This window comes from Pundamilia nyererei, unplaced genomic scaffold (genome assembly GCF_000239375.1).
Source record: "Pundamilia nyererei isolate P.nyererei 1_Seehausen unplaced genomic scaffold, PunNye1.0 scaffold00196, whole genome shotgun sequence".
NCBI lineage: Eukaryota > Metazoa > Chordata > Actinopteri > Cichliformes > Cichlidae > Pundamilia > Pundamilia nyererei.
In genome coordinates, this window is record NW_005187597.1 from 108,640 (window position 1) to 131,616 (window position 22,977).

Sequence of the window (22,977 nt, forward strand, 5' to 3'; positions counted from 1 at the left end):
AAGTGGTTTAATGGCTGTTCAAACTCCAAATGCAGGGGCACGTATTACTGTAAATCTCATCTATATGTGTTCTCTAGGCTTCATTTGATAGAATTATACAAGCTTATGCAAGGAACAAAAAGCAGACTCTAAATGTTGTCTACGTGTGCAGGATTATTGGAAGCTACTCTTTTGTTTTATGTTTCAAAGTCCACTTAAACACTGAATGATACACAAAAACGAAATCCTATTGAGTCAATAGGATCCTATTGAGTCAATAGGATTTGGGAAAAAAAAACAAAAAACGTCACCGTGCTTTGTGTTTTGCCGTCCTGTCACCACGGCTGTTACAGACCATCCTACAAGCAACGAGTCGCGGATCATTTTGCTCTCTGTCCAGCACACTTAAGCCTGACAGTAAACCCCACAGTAAGTTGCTCAGTAAGGCTGTCAGCCATCTGTTGGAACAGAAAATAAGAGGGAAATTTCTTGTCTTGGCAGCATAGAAACTGTGAAAGATACAAAGCAAACAGAACACTGAAAAAAGAAACAGACAGACGCACACTTACACAAGCAACACAGGCAGGCAAAACAGACGGACTGACAGAAAAGACATAGTCAGATGTCGGTCGTGACAGCTAAAGGAAAATATTTTGATTTGTTGTCTTTTTCTGCGCACACACATATACAGTCAGTCAGAGTGACGGCGAGAACCTCTCATCAGTCACACGCAGCGACAAGAAGCTGATCACAAACAAAAAAGGAGCTGAACAACTTGAGACAGCATGTCATCGCCTCTATTTTCTCCTATTGTTTCAGGTTAACTTACGTAGCTTCTTTATATTACTATTTTTTAACAAAACACATGTTATCTATCAATATTGCATCTGTTTAAAGCCTAAATTTTTGTTTTTTCCAATCCAGAGCTTGTCTGTTTTATTTGTTCGCTTGTTTTTACGGCCCTTAACTTTTTTGTTTGCCATTGTTTCTACCTTATTATCTTCTTTATCCTTCCAATATGTTGGCTATACCCTCTACTTATTTCCTCCCCACCCTGCGATCAGTATCCTCTTGTTAACATGTGATGTATCGACTCCCAGGTCTAGGCCTTTAATGCGTCTTATGGGCACCTGTCTTTCCAAAATGCCACTTTGCTGTTTCCCTTGTTGAGTTCACAAAACTAGTCAGTTGTCATTGTGCCTTTTACAGACTTTTATTAGCAAAATTTATTTATAGCACACCTTTAAGCTGAGCTTTTAAAAGCTCACAGTGTCCCATGCACCAGTATTTTAATGCCTTTGAAACTGCCCATCTACTGAAGATTTGATAAGGAGTTTTAAGGAGCACATAAATTAAACCCTGACATCATCTCTATGGTCAAAACTGGTCACGGTACGACGACAGAAACTTCATGGGTTTAGGAAAAATGTTGGACTCAAAATTGTGGGTTTGAGTCATCACTTAAGTGTATTTCCATCTTATTATTCCTTTTTTTTTAAAGAAAGTTTAAACGAATCAATAAAAAAGGTAGAAGACAATTCTTGTATAGAAGCTTTTGCTTACTAAAAAATATAAAAAGGACACCAAAGGTGATGTTTAAGAACTATATTGGACTCTTTGAAAGTATTTTTGTCAATCATGACAAGATGCTGAGAAAAGACTAGAAGTCGATGGTGATTCAGGATCCAAATTTTTGCTTGGTTAACCTTGTTCAGATATATTATAGCTGCACATAAATGTATTTATTGATTTTCTACAAATAACTAATCTAGATAACTGCTTTAGCTATTTAGGATGCTATAAACGAATCATTGTCATAACTTATGCTCTTCTCGGTTGCTTGGTTAATATCAGGCTCTGACAGGGAGGCATAAAAGCAGCAGGATTGTCTGTTAACGTGTCCTATTGAAGCAATGCGGTGAATTAAGCTTTTTTTTTAATAGAAGTAGGTTTTGCGTTGGTGTAAAAACAGGATGAAATGCAACACTTTAAACAAAGCCATTATGTAATATTGCTAATTAGCTATGTGCTGTGGTTGCTAATGCAATGTAACCATTTGGAGCACTCAATACGTGGTTAAAGCAGGCTGGTTCAGTAACTGATTGTTCAGATAAAGAGTGGTTTGGAAATGCATCAGAATAATGGAAACTCTAAATGGAAAAAAAAAATAAAGGTATTAAGCAAACCTTTGAATCAAAGCAGTCACCTTTAAAGTTCAGGGCGCAGACTCTGGCTCTTTCCTATTTTCTCTTTTCTTCTGTCTGTGTAGTACTGACATGGACAAAGTCTCCTTCTTTTTTTCTTGCTTCCTTTTTCCTTAAGTAATCTCTTGTTGCCACCCCCCCCTCCACCCACCCCTCCTCTTGTTCTCTGTTTTCTCCGTTTCCTTTTTCTGTTTCCACTGCATTTCCACGTTTCCTCTTCGTTTCCTTTGTCTGAGTCTCTCTCGCGCTCGCTCGCTCTCTTCTGGGTGTATTTCCGCTCCTCTCTGGAGGAATAAAAGTTTTTGAAGTTCCACCAGAGGAGAAGCGCCTTCAGCCCTAATACACTTCATCCTGGTTACTGACGCTTACAACATGGCCTACTATTGTCTGCCAGAGTGCTCTGTCAACTTTAGGGAATTAAACATGAGGCAGCGACTCAGCCCAACACAGACATGCACACGCAGAAAGAGTCTCACAGTTATGATCCAGAACTTCTTTTTTCACAGAGATGAGTCCAAAAATGTATATGAAAATGTGTTTTTATTGATACAAGAAATTCCTTAGATGGATTGTTGCTGTTCTTAAATTGATTTTTTTGTGATATATCTGTCTAGCTGTCTGACTGGGCAACATTGTTTTAATTCCCTGTAATTGTCTGGTACTGACGTCTTTTATTACATCAACTAGCACAACGCTGGCAACCACTGACAAGGAACAAGCATTAAAAATGAGCTTTGACACAATATAGCTAACATCTATGTGGCACATTTCTCTTAAAATAAACCAAAAAATGTATACTTAGATGTATTAACTAGTTATGCAAAAAACAAGTGCAGTGTTTTGATGTGGACTGCAGGCCAGGTATTAACACTGTGTTAGTACTATGTGATTATAATGCAAAGGTGCATTCAGTAACTGTTATCAAATATTCTGTGTCATGCATGATGCAAAAAGAATCCTTGTTTTTAGCTCTATGATCAAATATTCCACCGTTAAATCTCTAAAACACATGTTTGCATTATAGTTGACTGTAGCACTGATAAAGCAAAGTTATATTTATTCAACCAGGAAAGCCAACTGGCATAAAATAACTTCTGCACTCTTAGACTTCTTTTTTAAGTGTGTCCTATTTAAGTTCGCCATATGGATACAAATAATGATTTCCAAGCCTTTTTTTCCCTTTTTTTCTGTAATTAAACATAAATTTAGCATTTATTAAAGTGGATGGCAAATTTGGGACACATTAACTTTATCAATATCATTTTAAAATAAGTGGCACAGCCTGTCAGTGTTTTCAAGCCTGATAATTCTGATTAAAGCTGCTGGGATTTTCTGTCTGTATCTCTTTAATTGTGATTGATCTACACTTAATCAGGAAGCTGGGGTCATATTGCTTGGCAGAAGCACAGTGTAATATTCTTTTACTGAGGCGAGCTTTCATTCAGATGAACTTCCTCATCTTGTTTGCATATTCAGCGTAGACATTTAGGCTTAGTGAATCAACAAAAGACCTTCTGATTAAATCAGTATTTATTGATTACAAATGTCTGTTGATAATACAGTACTGTAAAAAAAACTTTTGAGCCCCTTCATTTCTGTTTTCTAGGAGAATGTGAAATAGGTGCAGCAATTTATTGGAACATGGGCAAACAAAAGTGGAAATCCAGTATATAAGGCAGATTTTTGGCTGATAGCGCTTTGGGAATCATCTTGTTGGTGCAAAAATACTGTTTTGTGCCTGTCAAACTTTGATATCTTTGACATTTTTCATAGATTCAACTAAAGAAATTTGAGCAAATTATGTGTCTTTGTGATAGGCTATGCAAAAGATACCATCTGAAATGGGCTCTTTATGAAGTTTTCTGTCATGTTGTGTAGACAGAGCACTGGCTCATGTCTTAGGTGGATTTTTAATGTCCGAATGATTCATGGAACATTCCTTCCTTCACCCACACGCTGTGCCGGCAGATGACCGCCCCTCCCTGACCCTGGTTCTACCTCTTCCTGTTAAAAGGGTGTTTTTCCTTCCTACTGTCCCCTAAGCACTTACTCACCCAAGTTTGTCAATGCGATAACTTGAGTACAAGGTGACGCCGGGTTTTCGAACTGATACCACAGTTTTATCACCTAATCTCATTGACCTTGACCTCAAAGTCAGAGTTCATCTTTTTAATATGACGTCTAATAAAGCACAAATCTATACCTACGATTAATACTGCCATGGTTGTTAAGGTTTGAGGTTATGAACTCAGTGATTTTAACTTATGAGAGTCTCACTTCAAAGGGTGACTGGGCTTCAAAGGCAACTGTGACTCATTATTGTTTGTGTGACAATTAAAATAATTGTTGTTGAGTGGCTACATACTTAATCGAAAGTAACATCTTGACCCTGAAGCACGTTTTATTTTTTAAACCATTTTTAGAGGAAACTGATGACAGCTATTATTCAAAATACATCTAAATTTCATTTGCATACTGTATCTGCTATGCTTATACACATCATGTCCATAATAAATGCCATGACATATTTAGCCTGTACGCTTTAGGATATCTGTATGCTTGTAGTTGCTCAATGTACAAATTAAATATGCATCATGGGATTTTGCTAGGAGTTAGGAGTTAAGGTTATTTGAGAACCTTGAATATAGCATCACCTGTGGTTGATTATTGGGAAAAAGGATTAAATTTATGATATAAAATTGACCCAATTATGTTGAAAAAAATCCACTAATACTTTATAACGCTGACAAATTATGTTTTGTGTTTCATTTGTCATTTAAATACACTTCAAACTCACCTTTTGAGCTCTTTGGTGTTTTATCAGGATCATAATATGACATCCATGCTTCCCTAAGGAGGTTAATCAGCTTTAATGAATGATGCCATGATTTTTAGGGGTGAATGCAAGCAGATGATTAGAGCATTCCTTCTCTTACTAGTCAGCACCAGAAATACTTGCTGGTATCATATTTTATTATTGTTAATGGCAATAAACTATCAGTTGTAAGATGTTACTCAGCAAACTGCCTCTAGTCCCAGCAAACAGCAGCAGCTCGCTCCGTGATGGAAGGTTGTAAACAAGCAAGGTGAAAGGAGAGCTGATCTAAGCAGGCAAAGAGGAGGAAGAGACTGCTTTGAAGATAGTGGTTACTAACAGGGAGCTAATGGAGCTAAACGGCTAAATAATTATTCACAGTTGCTTTTAGCAACTATACAAAAACATAAGCCATAAAACACAAGCATTAGCTATGACTGTAACATGACTATTTATGGAAGGACACAGATAGCCAACTCCTGTATTTTGGCTGTGGTAGAGTAAACTGCCATATTCCCTCTTGTAATCTGAACAATGCATAACTACATTGAGCAGAAGGGCATGGATGCAAAGAAGAAAACCTGCTAGCGCTAGCACCACTAACAGCAGCAAAGTGAGCTGGCATTTTGTTATGCACAGTGCAAACCGCCACACAATTTAGCTGCAGAATATGATTAATTGATTCAGTTAATCACATTGTACAGTATGTATTTAAGTGCAATGAATCAATTCATAAATACACACATAAAATCTATCAAGACAGTCGCTTAGCAACTTATCTCCTTTAGCTTATTTTACTTTGTGGATGTTTTCTGAGTAACTGACACTATAGTTTATTAGTGTGCTCACTTGATTGCTTGGTTTTCAGTTTTGTTATGCATTTTATAGGATGTTTAATAGCTAAACACAGTTGCACAGCTGAAATTCCACTATAAAGGTTCCTTCGTGTCCAAACAGTGCTGGCTAGTTTGCATTGTTTAGACTCTCACCCTCTATCGGTGACTTCTGTATGTCATTATGTAACACACTGGCATAATTTTGTTTGGCCCTTTAAAAAAAAAAAGAAAAGAATAAACAGCTGCCTCGCTTGCAGTTTTGGTTCAAACTTTGATTGATCTGGGTGGTTCATGTTAGAAGGGGGAGAAGCTCTGAAAATGTCTGAGAATTTAATAGAAAGAGGCACTGTGTCAATGTACAGGATGAAAACAATGATGTGTGTAAGATGTGCACTCAAAGTTTTGAAACATTTAGGACTCATAAAAATTAGACCCATCTGCCCACAGGCCTAACACCTCCGTGACTGGCCCCGGGGCTGACATACCACCACATCACACTGGAGTAAATGCAACTTGCTAAAGTAACAGAAAGACAACTGTGATGTCTACAGGCATGGAGGAAAAAATGGAGAAGCCCATTAACCACAGGTCCCCACAGACTGACCGGATGGGGTAACCTTCCAAACAAGCGAATCCCTCATTATCGAATCTTTCATTCAAGAATCATTTCCAGTGGATCAACTTCTAGATCTTTTACAGTTTTTCCGCACATGAATTCTTTACAAAAGCAGAAAGACGAACTGCTCACCCATCAGTACTTCATCTTTCGACCTTATGCTCAGCAAATTCATTGACACAACCACTCCAATCTAAAGTCCTGACAGTGCATTCATTCCGCTCTCTTCTTCTTTTACGCAACTTTTTTTTTTTTGCTTTGGCTTGTTAAACACTTAAAATGCTGCTAAAAGACACTTGTTGCCATAAAAGCGATCCCACACATACAGTAATACACTTTCCAGCACGACCAGTGCCAGCAAAACTTTTCAGAAGCTCCGCTTATTTTTAATTAGTGGAGTTTGGAATAATTGAGTAAATATGTGCAGCTAAAATTCAGTTCATAAGGAAAATGTAAACTACATAAAGTTCAGCTCTGGCTCCCAAGAAGATCCAGGACTTGACAGCAAATATATGCATTCTTTGCAGTGTGGTAGTGCCCGCTTAATACTGGGCTGCTTTTACCGTCTGGGCCCTGGGGCATTGTTCTGGCTCCCTCTTCTGAAGCTGAGACATCCTTTCTCTGTTGAGACAGCATGTCTCTACAATATCCAAGGAGCTTTAAGATTCCTGCAGGCTTGCTGTGACACTGTCATTTCTAAAGCTGGAAACGTACGTGCATAGAGCGGGAAAAACTTGTTATTAATATGTCATACTCGGTTATGAGAATCATTTAGTCTAAGAGGCACTTGTTAAATAAAGCTGCTCTTAGTTCAAGTCCCAGTCACTACAGAGTTTCCCCTCAGAGGTTTGGTGGAATATCACAGTTTTATTTTCATTGTCAGCCAACTTTATCTCCACTCAGAGGGTTGGGCAAAAGTAATTTGACTCTGTCACAGGAATTTCTGCCACGGGAGATTCATAAATTAGTCTCTAATTAAACAGACAGCAGATTTTGCATGATGAGGAGCAGTTAATGTTGTCCTAACCGAATAAGCCTAGTTGAGTTCAGTATCAGTATATTAAGGTCCTGCTCAGGGTAATATTTTATGCAGATTAAATAATGTTCTCAGTGTGACTGCAAAAATAAGCAGATAAAGAATGAAACAAGGGTAAGGTGCTTGCATATAATAGTTCACTATCTCGAATATTTCACGTAATTGAATTCCGTGATTGGGAGAAATGAACTTTTAACAAGAGACACCGTCAGTGTCGGCGCTTGACTCGTCCTCTGTAGCTACAGATGTAAGTAACTGAAACCTTGTCTGTGAAGGTTCTCAGTCATCCAGGTCATCGTAGTCAAAGGAGCTTGCAAAGTCCAGACGCTTTTCTTTGCAGACGCTTTTCTTTGCAAGCTCCTTTGACTAACTGAAACCTTGTGCAGAAAAACACTACAGCTCTGATAGAAAGATGAAAGCACAGCATGGAGGTGCTTGATTTGATATTATGAGTGCTATTTTGAATTTCCCTTGTACTCAGCTCTGTGTTTAAGCCGTGACATTTAACAAATATCTGATTTGTAGGAACTGCGTTCAATTAAAAGCTAAAATTGCAAGGGTTTGAACATTAACAGACAGTTACCAGACCTTAGATCATACATAAGAGAGCTTAGGTGTGGCTCACCCTTGACTGAGAGTGTTTAGATTAATGTAGTTGTGTGTCAGTATCGTGAGTGACTGAAAGATGTTTTTCCTTGTACTTAACTGAACTCACTTTAAATGATGCTGCTACAAACCAATCCAAGACCAATTAATAGATATGTACACACAGAGTCAGACAGTATACAAATATTTCTTTAAGTTCAAAGAAACTTTTTCCCCTTCATCTCTGTGTTCTCACTATGACATTTAATGAATCTCATCCTAAGTGGTTAAAACACACTCGCACACATGCACACACACAAACAAGACTGCATGCACGCCAGCTTAATATATCTCTCCACTCTTCTGTGGAGCATTTCAAATGTGGCACATTTTCCACCGCAAGATCTGAAATGTTGTTAGCACCACTGGCATTTTACACTGCACAAAAATATTTCCTTTCCTCTCATCATCCACAGGTTTCTATATTTCCCATTGTGGCGGCAATCCCTGTGAAACAATCATTTGCTTTCATGCACGAGCACAACGATTGATCAAAGATGTTAGATTGCCACAAAGTGGCTGTGAGGTACAGACACAAAACGAATATTAAATGATATCTGAGCTTTGGATTGGGATGGTGTCTCACCCATAGGGATGTAATGGAGGGCGATGTCAATATGGAAAGTGTCTTTTTCAACTGAAGGGATGGGAAATCGGTGCATCCATTTCCAAGAAGTCAAACTTGGTAAGCTGAGATTCAAATGCAAGGGAGTAGATTGCAGGTGAAGTGTTTTTCACATTACATTAATCTAAGCTTAACCATATCCATAACCCTCTGCAGAGTCTCTCTGCTCTCTCAGAAGACTTGCAATCAAATGCTCTGCAACTCCTTTTGCCTGCTGCCTGTTTCTTTTAGTTGTGGAGAGAATCTCTAAATATGCTTCCAGATTGCATTTCACTGAGACCCTGGGTACAGGTCAGGCATTACATAAAGGCAACACCTGCAATTTACTCGAATTTTTTTTCTTCTCTATTTTCCAATGAGTGAGGCCACCAGATGTTTTTATGCTGCTGCTTTCAATGTTGCACACTGCACAGCTAAAAGTGAATCAGTTGATTGGGACTAACTGTCTGCTCTGTCTCTCTCTGTTCGCCCAGCTGGATGCTTGGTGAAGCATGGTGGTGAAGATGGTTAGAATGCACTTAACGGGGCCGCTGTCATGGGGCTGGTGCAAATGGTCAAGTGTAACAGGAATGGGAGTCCTGTATCTGCTGATGCTATCAACCTGCCTTGGCCAAGACACGGAAGGTAAAGCGAGTTTCTCTTTGCATGTCCTGATCACTGTCCTCCCTCTCCACTTTGTCTCTTTGTTTTGTCTCATGTGTCTCATTCAGTACCTCAGTCTGCTTTAATATCAGCACTGTGCATGACTTTTTTGAGTCAAGGCTTATTTTAGGTAGTAAAGTGCAGGATTTTTTATTCTTTCATGATTTCATGTGTGACAAGGTCTTGTCTGGGGATCTTGAATGTAATCGCTTTTACTTTTTATTCTAACATCTACTACAGCATTTTTCCTGTTTATATTACATTTTATACCCATTTCTGCCAGTACTTCAGAATTAATACCATCTGCTTAAGCCACGCTTCGTGGGTTATTGATTCTTTTTGATTTTATGACTTACATGCAGTGTACCATGTAGCGATAGTCCTCCCTGCTCACCCTGAAAAAAGTAAATTTTTATCTCAATTATGCATAAAATAATGATGATTTTTTTTTTTTTTTTTTTAATTACTGTCATGGCTCAAAGTACTGTAATTGCACCTTGGTTCAGCAGACCAAACTATATTTCTGCTGTTGAAATACCAATATGGTGGTTTGAAGAGGCTGCATATGGAAAAGTAATAGCTTTATTGGTGTTTGGATTTTACACGTAAACACAGTTGTTCAACGTGTCCAGCAGGTAAAGTCTTGGAGGAGTTGCCATAGTTCATCTCAGTTGCTCGTGTCTGTTTATGAAATCCCAGAATGCCATGATGAAGTTACGATCAGGGCTCTGCGGGGGCCATACCATCTGTTGCAGGACTCCTTGCCTCTGAAGATGGTTCTTTATGACTCTGGCTGTATGTTTGGGACCGTTGTCATGCTGCAGAATGAATTTGGGACTAATTAGACACCTCCCTGTTGGTGCTGCATGACAGATAAGAATGTTGATAGTAAACCTCACAAGACTCCAAAAACAGTTGGGGAGGCAAACCTGACAGTGAACCACCACAGTGAAACTGCAACCTATTACAAGCTCAAAGTTAGAAATAGCAATTTAATGGGGATCTTTATGTTGTAAATGTATATGGTCATCACCTAAAGTCCTTTGTCTTGTTTACAGACCGATTTAAAGATGGACTAATTTAGTAAATGTCATGTAATAGTTGCATTTATATGAAAGTTTCATTGAAATTACAAATAATATACAAGAAGAAGAAACAAAAGAAGCAAAAGCAGAATAGCCTACCTAACCAAAGACATGCTATTGATTCCAATGTAAATATTAAGGTCGGTGTCAGGGCTGCACTGGCCATCGGGCATACCGGGCATTTGCCCAGTGGGCCGCTCGTGATTTTTCATTTTTATGGGCCGATGGGGTTTTATTTCTTTTCTTTTTTTAACGGTATAAATGATGTGGTGGATTGGCCAGTTGGTCATGATCGACTCTGGGCTGAACCAATTACAGCCGAGGAGGTCGAACTTTATAGTTGAGGTGAAAAGGAACGCAATTTGTCCCGTACTACTTCAGCTAGAAAGATGCAAAATCAATCATGAAACTGATCAGCTGATCAGCTGATTGGCGTTTCTCTTGCGCCAGAAAGAGGAAACAAGCGGAGGTCGCGCTACACAACAGCAGCACGTTTAAGCTTGATCAGCTGTTGTTAGAATGTATTTAATGTTAATTTCTACTATCAGCTGATGTTTGCTGGAGCCACAGCTGTAAAAGCTGCTCGTCATGATATCGGTTTGGATATGTGGTGAGAGAGAAACATGAAGATGAAACCAGGAGATGTCCTTACTGAATCATCAGAGCTGAACAGGTGACGGAGAAACAGGTTTACCTTTTAGGTGACATGAATGAGTTGAAGTTATGAACTGTTTCTGAGAGACAAATAACACCAGGATCCTTTCTATGTAGCTGACGGCTGGTAACTGTGCAGGGGTGGGTCTAGCAAAGTTTTGCCAGGGGGCCAGGCAGGGCATTAACAGGGAAAGGGGGGCACAAAGAAACACTTTTCTTTCTTATTCTCATTTAAAATGTTTAGCTTTCAATAAATAATTATCTGAATCTTCCAACCAAAGTTTTCATCTGATGTAAAATGTAAAGAAGTCCAGTGTGTGAATGTGTGTGTGAATGGGTGGATGACAGGTTGTGTAAAGCGCTTTGGGGTCCTTAGGGACTAGAAAAGCGCTATACAAATACAGGCCATTTACCATTATTGTATTCAGTAAATATCAAGTCTAGTATATACCCTAGTAAGTTATAGTATTCTTTCCTTTGGGAAGGTACCATCTGTGCAGTCTGCTATTCTGTTGAAGAAAGATGTTCAATCCATTTAATTACTGGAGAAAAATAATAGATTTCTGTGCATTTGTTTTATACGTGCATTAAATTAAAATCGGTTTTGTCAATTAAGCATCTTGAGGCAGAGGGTACGGGAGTGGTTCCCTTTTTTTTTCTTTTTTTTTGCTGGGAGTTGGCAACCCTATTAGTTAGGTATATGTAATTATAAATTAGGTTGTTTTATATTTTTGCTAAATACTGTTTAGAATACCAGAATAGGGAGGATGGTGTAGGTTTAAGTTTATTATAAAGGCTCTTTGGCTTTTCCTATAATACCATGGTGGGCCGGTCACTAGTCAAAATGCCCGGGCTGATTTTTTTTGTCCCAGTCCAGCCCTGGTGGGTGTTTCAATCTTTAAATCACTTGCTTTACAGCCCAAGTGATAAAGAGTATCTCTTCTATCACTTCACAATATATCAGTAATATCCAATGAGTTTAACACGAGCAATAACTAAAGGGGAAAAGTTGCCTACAATAAGTTATTGTAATGCTGAAAAAATATCCACATTCTGATTTCTCTGAACCTAGGGGAAGCTGAAGCAAGGTGAAGGATAAATGAAGTCATCACCTATGGGAGAGCTCAGCGTAAAACTCTCTTGACTTTCTGCTCGATTTATCTGAATATTAATATTCCATTTAACTCTTAGTCCTTGAGATTTATCTGGTTGGCATTTAAGTGACAGGGGTGTTAGTCAGAGGTGAGCGTCTTTGAGCGCCCATGCATCTGCGCAGAGATAGAAGGGGAACGTGCACTGATCAGCCAAAATGTTAAAACAAAAAAAAAAACTAGCCTCAATTTTGGTATCTTGCTTCAAACTAAGTTTTAAAAGTGCATTTCCCCTTACAAGTTATCCTTATGTAACACATGCCCAAAGTTAAATGAGATCCAGCATCTCTAAAGGCTCAATCAAGAGTGTTAATGTTCATTTTATTTGGCTCATCCCATTAAAACACAGAACAAATACCATGTTATAACAAACACACTATCTATATATTTACTATATAGATATTATAGATATTATAGCTCAGTAACAGTAGAGTAAAAATATAACAAGTTTTGTTCAGTTAGGAAACGTTGGTGGTTAGCCAATGATTGCACTGAATTGTTTTGCAGTCAGAGACCCATTGCAAGTAGTTCCTGTGCAGGTAACCTGGTGGGAGGGAACATGTCTGCAAACAATTGTCATCCAAATCAAACTGATTGCAATCATTTTCCAACAGATTAAATGGCAAATACAAAGGTTTGCACATGTCTCTTTGCAAAGGAGGACTTGGCTCAACAAGTTGCCAGCCAGTATATGGCAGTCAAAGCAAAGTTACTGAGTACCTGTGTCATTTTGTAGTTAAGTTTCCTTCTTGCAACAACTATGTCACTATTTGTGGAAGAATTTCTGAATTACTGCTTTAAGTCTATGAGGTTCTGGCTGGACTCTGATTGTAAACAGTTTATATAGTGAATTTAAGTGAATCCCAGTGTATGTGGTCAAATGATCACATTTGATCTCTGTATTATCACAAAGAGATTGCATGCACTTGCTAACTTGATCCCATTCATTGATGGCTACATTCATTGGTCAGTCCTTTATCTGATTGATAAAGGACTGACCAAATTTGTTTTGGAAGACAGCAACAGAGTGCGAGTGGTCAGAGACCTGGTACCCATCTTTGCAGTAACCATTTCAAAGGCAAGAATACTGCAATGTCATTGCACACAGTTGCAATAATTTGGTAGTGCTGTGGGCTCAAACACCAGTTTTCCAAGTGTGACTATAGGATTACTCACACTCAAATGGAGGAGTAGCTTATAAAAGTCTTGCAATGTGGTAGACATCGTCCAACCCTACCACACATGCCTACTTGGATTCAGTTACAGATCCGGTCATTATCCTGGTGGAACTGCTTAGAACAAGAATAGTATGTTTTAATGAGCCTGGGTACCCTTTTGACAGACAATGTTTTACTCAGTTATGGTCCCCTTATGACACAAGTGCTGGTGTTTTATTAATGAGCCCATGTCCCAGGATGAGCAGTTGCTTTTAACTTTTTGGACCATCACACGACAAGGGTACTAGGTTGTTTTAATTAGCCTTGCTCCCTAGGTAGGAATATATTTACTCACTTTTCGTTTGCCGGGTGAGAAGTGTACCAGTATATTTTTAATGAGCCTCAATCCCAAGATGATTAAACAGACAATGAGTCAAATCAAGCTTTCGGGCAAAGCTGTTGAAAGTTGTAATTACTCCAAACTCTTATGCTCTTGTTTGTCTTCGTCACTAGAAACTTGGCACTACCTCCAATTAATAACATCTTAGTACTTATTGCTGAAATCATTTTGATTTGTAGCACACAAATTGCTTACTTTAGCCGTTGTCAGCTTATTCACATCTAAAATTTCTCTGCGAGACAAGTGAGAAACATTAATTGAAGTTTTAACTTGACTGATTATGAACTAATTTGAAGCTAACATGTGCATAGGTGCTTCACTGTTTGTTTTAATTGACTGTGACTTATCAACGCATGTGAACAAGAGCCAACAAAAAAGGCTGAAATGTTATGCTCAAGTGGTCACACACTGAGCTTGATGGTCAACATGCTCTTTTCTAAACACTAAATACTTTAATTTGTTTTGCTGAACCTGAGTAATTACCTCTATGTCAGGATGGTAAATTTAAAAAATGAAAACTTCACCGTACATAATCAACTAGATATCCCGCTTTTCCCCTTTGTCTTTACCCTGTCCTGTTATGATAACTTTGTCATACCAGAAACCTTTTTAGATGTTCCAGGAAAAAAATGTGACATAAAATTTCATGAGCGTGACAATCTGCTTCTACTCACTAACAGTTCACCATAAGGTGACACTCACACTGTGAATGAACCCACACTCACAGCTGTGTGGTCAACGTTGCATTAGAAGTGAGGATATAAATAAATTTGCCGATTGTGTATCACGAACCAGCACGACACATCAATCACTAAAGATATTAAGCTATTAATGTAGCCTAGTGTTTGAAAAGCCATTTCCTTGATTGTTCCTTGATATAAAGGTACTGTGCAAAAGTCCCAAACCCCTCCTCACTGCTTTATTTTTTGGCTTCTACAGAGCCAGACATTGTTATAATTCTGGTCATGATGCTAATAAACTGGGTGTTGAGCAGTAGTTTCAAAAAGCCTTTCAAAGTTTCTCTTTGTTTGTTAAACCGACCTATGAATCATTTAAGCGTAAAAAAGGCAACTATCTCAACGAATGAACCAGTGTTGTCCACATAAAACTGATATTGGGGTTATTACTAAAAAGAAAGTAAAGCATTACTCATTACTTGTCATTGTTCTTTAAAGTAATGCAGTGAGTATTTAAGTTACGTAATTACTCATTGCACTCACAGTAGAATTTAATTTGTCGTTACTTGTTGAATGACTTTTGCATTAATCCGTATCATGACCACTTTCACATAATTACCAAGTATCCTAATGAAAATATGTACAATATAATTAGTGCATACATATGAACACGAAACTAACAACATGGAGCAAAATTGAAAATTAGATCAAAGAGTCTCAAAAGCGATTGTAGTATAGAAGCAGGAACAGGTAGAAATGAATTTTACAATGTTTGGAGCCTAGCTACTCATCACTTGAAGATCATACTCTGGAAAGGTCGACATGCACTCAGCCAATGACTCTGTGTTCTTTGCTAGCTTTGTGCTAGCATGCTGTCTGTGTGGATTGAAAGAGCTGGTATTGCCATAGCAGTATGACTTGGCTGTTTCTCTCTTGGATGCAGTTTGTACGTCACCATCATGATCTTGTACTGTTGTTCAATAAAGATGAATATAATGTCCATAGCTCCACTCCTCAAAGGTTTCCTCCACCCTGCTCCTGAAAATTTCTAATTATTTGGTATAACGTGCACATAACAGACAACTTAGCAAAGAACCATCTTCTCTTTAGGCATTTTGTCATTAGCTGCATGACACAAAAACATTTTAAACTTGGGTGCCACATTTCAATCAGTTTGTTTATTAGCTGTTTATTCTCAGTTGCATTTTGTCAGTGCATTGCTGCCTTTCTTGGAAGGTAGCAATGCATCCATGTATCAGCACCTTATATCACCTGTATGGCATTATTCCATGCCTGGTAGTGGAGGACTAGATGCAAGTGAATGTGAATCATCTTTAAACTAGTTTAAACTTTGCACAACGCTCCTGCTGCTGAAGAAAGACTTGTTTGGGTACTTGCCTGTCTATTGCTACAAGACTAATGATATCTGTTTTTAAAACTCTGGCCTGCATAACTGCAAATTAAATAGCACAACCCCAGTTTTATTAGACTCACTAATGTCTATTTGATTGGTCATACTTTGAAGTGCTTTAATAAATACCTGTCTAATCCTCTGCCATCCAAAGTAACATTAGACCGAAACTTAAGATTTATAATACTACTGCAGCGACCTCAATACACTTATTAGCCCAGGCTGTCTTATACGTTATTTGGATGTGGTCTTGTTTCACTCCCAATAACTTGAATTAATCTAAAATTCTAATCCTGACATCTTATTCTTTGAAATGATCCACTTTGATCTTCTTTCAAACTCATCCTGTGACATCATGGTCACATATGATATTGCAGCATAGCATATAACACGATCTGGACTGATATATTGCGTCATGACAGCATACATTTCCCTTTGATGATAAGGCTTTTGATAATGGTGATTGTTTGCCTAGCAGCAGGGAAGAGACCACCAAAATGAGGCTACCCCTCATTCTAATCACCTCATGTTTGGCACTGCACTTACTCAAGTCCTTAGCAGTACATCCATCAAGTTTGATGTGGATGGGACGAAGAGATGTCAAGCTAAGCTAAGAACACACATACACAGACAGACGTAAACTGATTTGTTAGTTAGACATTTTTCCCTTGTGAGTGTGCGTGGGTGGAGTTTTCAAGGTGATTTTAATATTTATTACTGCTTTCCTTTGATGCTTGGGAATGTCTCTTCCATCTTTTGTTATATCAGCTTCTTTTTGTGCTTATCTGTCCCTTATTCCCTGTCTACCATTTTCTTCTCATATCCCATCTCTGAAGCAGACTGGTATTTCTCTAGATTATATTTTCTCTGCCTTTCCATTTGCTTTTGGAGCCTTACCCCTCTAACATTTATTGCTGTTTTTTTTCCTTATATCATTCCACTGGCACTACCCCTTAGTGCTGTCTCTCCATCCCTGTATATTACTTTCCACATACCCAATTCTTATTTATTATGATAAGTCAGTGAGGTTTACCAAATCATCTGCACTTGACTCACACATACAACAGAAACATAACATAATATTTAGTATGGAGAACTTCACTTTGGATGTGCAGAGCATACTATTGAAGGACATATTCAAAGTTCTGCTGAACTGAAAGATTTCAAAGTTCAAATTAAGGGGGAAACATTGAAGTGAACATAGAAAAGACAACAGATCCAAAATTATAAGTCAGAGAGCAAATGTTGTGCTAATCCCTGAACCAGACAGTGAACACTGAAAGTAAAGGGAACTGTCAGGTTGACGGAGTCCTATTGACCCTGGTTAGTCTGTTGGATTTCACAAGCAGCTGACACATACCAGTGGATGAAGATTTCATTCAACTTTGAAGCAGTTTTCCAGTAATTCTGGCAAATCACGAGAGGAATCAGAAGGGAAAACCAGTGGTCTTCTCGCATGGGTGAGGTTTGATGCTGCTTGACTTTAGTCAGGCAGTGGAAGGAAGGCTTTGAGAATGTACTCAATCCCACTGACACATCCTCCGTAGAAGGAGCAGACTCTAGGGATGAGGGTGATGTCTCACCCATCAGGTGGTATTGAGGCAGTTAAACAACTCCTTAGCGGCAAGACTCCTGGGTGGATGACATTTGTCATGAGTGCCTTAAGGCTCTGGATGTTGTGCGGCTGTCTTGGTTTGGACACCTCTGGAACACTGAGCGATAGGTGCCTCCATGCCTCCAAATTGGCAGACTGACAGTGGTTCCCCTCTCTAACAATGGAGACTTTAAGGGGATTAAACTATTCGGAATCCCTAAGAAGGTCTACATCAGGGTGCTGGAGAGGAGACTCCATCTGGTAGTCAAACCTCAGAGTCACGAGGAAAAATGCTGTTTTTGTCCTGGTCGTGGTTGTAGACCTTTATCATCTCAAGGATATTTAAGGGTGAGTGGAAGCACAACTATGTGCTTCATGGACTTGGGCAAGGTATTCAAAAATGTCTCTCTGAATTCTGTAGGAGGTGTTTCGGAAGTATCACCTCTGTGGATTCTGTACCAGTCGATCATATTGAACAAATGTCAAACTAGTCCTTTATTTTGTTTTTTAACTTCATCAGCTAATAGTATAGTCATAGCTATAGTCAATATTCAAACTGGATCTATAGATTGAAATGTGCGTAGCCTGGTGCAGTTGCAGGCTACCCAAGAAGCATTTTGGGTGCTGGGAAGGTGTTTATGTATTTCCGTTATGCGTCTTCAGATTAACTGCTGTCCGATCATCGCCACTACTGCTGTCAGCCGTGTTCAACCCTGCACTGGCTGCAAACAGACCTGACACACTGAAGCAGATAGGGAAAGAGAAAGGGGGGAAGCGGAATAATGGATAAGCCAGCACACTGACAAAGTGGTGATCCCTACAGCACTGAGTCTGTGTGTGCGTATGCGTGTCTTTGTGTGTATACATTTTTTTTTTCGTTTTTCGAATTCAAGTGGGTTGACAATCCGTTTTCTCCAGAGATGCATCAATCTAACACAAGGTTGCAGTGTCTTTCTTTGACAATCCCCTCCTTTTACTCCTCTCATCTCCTTTTTCCCCTTTCCTCTCATCACTACTCCCCATCAATCCGCTCATCACAACTGCCCCCTTTCTCTCCCCTTTCAGCCTACCCTCCTCCACCAATTCTCCCCTTCGTTTCTCTTCTCTATTCCCCTGAAATAATCTCCTCACCAATTTTGTCCCCTCTGTTCCTGCTCTGTCCTCAATGGATGAATGGATCGGGTAGAAAGGATGGATGGATAGGACGGGTGATGGATGAATGGCTGGCTGGTTGGGTAGAGGAGTAAAGACAGAGAGAAATCGGACCCCAGGGACTGTAGATGGGTGTACCTGCTGATGGAAGCTTAAAAAGAACATGACACAGGAGAACTTTAAAAAGAAAAAACAGCCTTTCTCCACTCTGCCCGCTCATGTATTTCAGCCGTTTACAACCATGTCTCTCAGTTTTTGTGTTTGAAAGATTTTGTAGTATATTTTTAGGAGTCAAACCTGTCAGCCAGCCAGGCAGTCCTGTAGCAAAACAATTTGATATATGCTTTGTGCTGTGCTGCAGCCATGACACAGCATTTGATAGAATAAATGGGCAAGCATATTAGCTGGGCTTCTTATTCTACCATTTTCATTTATTTTAACACTGTGCTTTTAAATGGTCTTGAAAGGACTTTTGTGCAGATTAAGTAAGTTGCATCAAGAAGAATGTCTAATTTAACTTGCAAGCTGTCTAGAACACCATGACTAAAGACATACTGTGGTTATGTTATACACATATTATAAGGTCACTGCTATTCTATTTAGTGACAATTTAATAGAGATAGTCAACGCAGATCTTTCTGAAGTATCTCAAAAAAGATATTCTGGAAGATTTTTTTGGGTATATATATTTTTTTACAGTTCCACACCACATGAAGCTATTCAATCTCCTCTCTTGTTAAATTAGCCATTACACTTCAGTCTTTTTCATGAGACGAGACAGTATTATCATAAAATGTTTACCTTCTATTTTTGGTATGCCAGATTCAAATTATGTAGCCATCAATCAAGCAGTTTCAAATTCCTCTCTCCTTTGAGAGAGCAATATTTTTTTTCAGATATCCGATCAACCCAGGCGTCTGTTGAGATTACACTTCTTTGCCTTTATTGCCACAGTATGTTCACATATTACTCCAGCATATTTTGTAGTTCACCACCATTGGGTTTTCCCTTTCACTCTGTATACTTCAGGCAAAGAAGCCATGCAAATATATAACAGATGGTAACAAGCAGAATGCAGTCAAGTACAACGTGCTCAAATGAGCACTGCTCTTTCTCAATATGGCCTGGTAAAAAATGATTAAAAAGCTTAAGAAACTATTGCAGAATCAGATGGAAAACAATTTGCCAGAAATCGAAAACTTTGCTTCCTCAGTGCTACCCTTAAATGTAATTGGTTTTTGCAACTAATCTGGTATAGTACTGGATATTAAGTCAACATATATTTACTACAATAATCGCCTAAAATTGTCATTGCGATCAGGTTTGGCCTAGGTGCTGAATTGGTTAATCTGTAACCTTTATATAGAGCTATATTAGCCATTATACCTCGTTTCCAGTGTGTAGCTATGCTAAGCTAGCTTTAATAGCTCACTATAGCTTCCTTTTCACTTTACAGAAATGCATAAGGATTGATGTTCTCATCTGCAATAAAACTGATTATATGTGTATGTGAAAATGTGAAGATTTGTTTTTTTTATATTAACATAGATAAATAACAAGTACCCTGTAAGATAGCTGACTATACTTCACTCACAGAGCCAATCTGAAACATCATCTGATGAAATGAATCAATTATTTAAATGGATGCAGGCCAAGGTGATGGCTCTGAAAGATCAGGGATGTCTGTGGTGTTCTTCACTGTCATATCGGAAGAAAGCAACCTTGGCTCAGCAATATGTCACGTTAGTCCACACCATCAGACTTCTTGCCATGAATTTAACTCCTGCAGACACACTATTAATTTGTTATCGAATTATATATTCAGAAGCTGTCTTAACACATGTGTGTGGCTAAACATGGAGATTAGCTGAAATCAGAGAACAGGTTCATAAATACATTTCAAAGCTAGATCTTATTCGATCCATGGCGACTAACTATGAAGTTCCAAAGGTGGTGGTGCAAGAAGACCCTTCATTTTATTTTACTTTTGCAAATGCTCAAGGAAAGTGTTTGCTTCTGTGTTAGCTGTTTCCCTGTTTATTTGCTTTCTGTTTTATTTTGAAATCCACACATCTCTGGAACTTTGTATGTACTTTTACGTGACTTGTCCTTTTTTGCTTTGTCTCCTTGTGCCTGATTGGTTTCAGCTGTATTCCTCATCTGTTACCTCACCCTTTGTTGTCTTGTGTATATACTGTCTGAGTCTCTCCTTATTCTTTGCTGTGTTGTCCACATTGCTGTGTGTCTCTTGTGTACCCAGAGATAGCTGCTATTTGGATTTCTTGGCCGTTGTGAAATTCTTTTGGTCTTTTTTTTTATGTGAGCTTATGGTAATGCGTTTTAGTTTACTCCCCTGAATTCATGTCTGCAAAACTTCAAGACACACAGTGGTTTAAGACAAAGTCTGTTTGTATCATGTGTGGCCTACAAACTCACTGACGTAGCTGATTGTCCCATCAAAACTCTTAATTTCTTACATTTAGTGTCTTTCAGGTCATCTAGGCTTCATTATTTTCCCAACAGATCTATGGTTCTCTGCTATGCCCCACATATATCTAGATGGATATAAAGGTTGACTGGAAATGTAAATAAAGAATGGAAATGGAGAAACGTGGTGTTATCCAAAGCTTGGCTCTAAAACTCAATAATTAAAATACTATGTTTGTTATTAAGGAATGTCAAATTTTACTTTTACTTGAGTGACAATAATACAAGATCAATACATTAATGCACTTTGTCTTCTCAGTGTGTCTTCTCATTCTGTATCCAACCAGATAGACACACACAGCGAGCATCCCACAGTTAGGCTTGTCCAGGTGTCCCACTGAGTCACGGCCTCAGCATGTATATTTTATGGTAACTCTAGGATGCGTGAGTGTGTGGGGGCAGACCGACATCAGGGTTAGATTGTCTAAACTGTGTAAAGTGGTGTCAGTGTCCACATGGAGTTGTGGAAAACATGTCCTAAGCAACATCCATGTTTGTACCATGGAGACAGTTGCTGGGTTGTGATTCTGTATGTACTGAAAACAATGACAGTCATTTTCTGCAAGCTCAAGTCTGGTTTGACTGCGGATCACTGCTTTGGTCATTAACAGTCAAAGCCACTTCTCTCTCAGTTTTTTCTTAGTCAACTTTGTTCTTAATGGGGACAGTTTTTTCTCTGCCGCTCTTGGCAACCTGTACCTGCTTATTGTGACTGCCAAATTTAGATGGACTGCATTTGAATAATAAATAAAGGAGTTATTGATTGAAACGCCCCGAGTTTAAATAAAGACGTGCTTGATGATGATAAAACTGAAAGGATTTAAACTTTTCTCTCTTTTTTTTCTGTGACTACCTGTGATATTGTCTGAATTTTAAAGTTTTAAGTCTTTTTTATGAGCTCCGCACCTTGAATGCTTCACCCCAATTCCCCTTGCACAGTTCTCAGTGGAGCTTTTCATCAGCTTGAGAGGAAGCTGGCATTAGATGGATTTATTCACTTGCTCGTGCACAAAGTCATTCCAGTGATTATATATTTCTTTACAAGAAACTTTGAAAGATGAGAGCAAAAGTGTATCCTTAAAGAAGATTCTGTGAGCGCTTATAGGAAGACAAGTACATATCAATGAGAGAATAAAAATACACAGGTAAAGTTTTGAAGGTGAACATGAGTAGATACTTGCAGGATATGATATGGGCGCCTGTATGCTTGAGAACGCTAACTGTCTCGTGAGCCACTTTAATGGGTGTGAAAATATGCCTGTGACCTTTTGAAATAAAGAGCAGAGAATTTGAATTTCTGTGAATGTGACTCTTCATCAGTGAAACAGAGGATTGCTTTAATGCATTATTTAATTTGGAAACTGGTAACAGAGTGGCAACAAAATTCATTCCATCTTTGTGCAAACACTTGGAAGAATTTGCTTTAATCAATATTTATTTTGGAAGAATTCACTGCACTTGAGAGAAACTTTAAATTAGCACGACCTTAAAAGATTTCACTCATTTCATCTGGGGAAATCTCATCATGTTCATCTGCCACTTTAACTTACAACCCAGGCTGTTTACTGTTTCATACTGTTTAATTTTTATTATTTGAGGGGGAAATCAGGCTGACAGGTAGAAAGGAGGAGGCAAATTAGAGTAGACAGGGAAGAGGAGAGACGGTGGGTAGAGAGAGACTGAGAAACTGAGGTGCCCCGTAGAGAACAAATGGCTGGTTAGTAATATATGAGGGGCATCAGCTTACACTGAAGGATAAAAAGGCAGTGAGGCAGGGGATACACATCTGTCATCTGCTGTTCGCACACACA

At 38.7% G+C, this 22,977-nt stretch overlaps 1 protein-coding gene across 1 annotated transcript in view; it reads left to right on the top strand.

The window, feature by feature from the left end:
* Window positions 1-22,977, top strand: part of LOC102200715 (protocadherin-15-like) — a 219,770-nt gene that overhangs the window by 17,860 nt on the left and 178,933 nt on the right. The window contains exon 2 of the mRNA XM_005747367.1: window positions 9,230-9,380. Within this exon, the coding sequence (XP_005747424.1) occupies window positions 9,248-9,380 (133 nt within the window). The 5' untranslated portion in view covers window positions 9,230-9,247. The remainder of the gene's footprint in view (window positions 1-9,229; window positions 9,381-22,977) is intronic.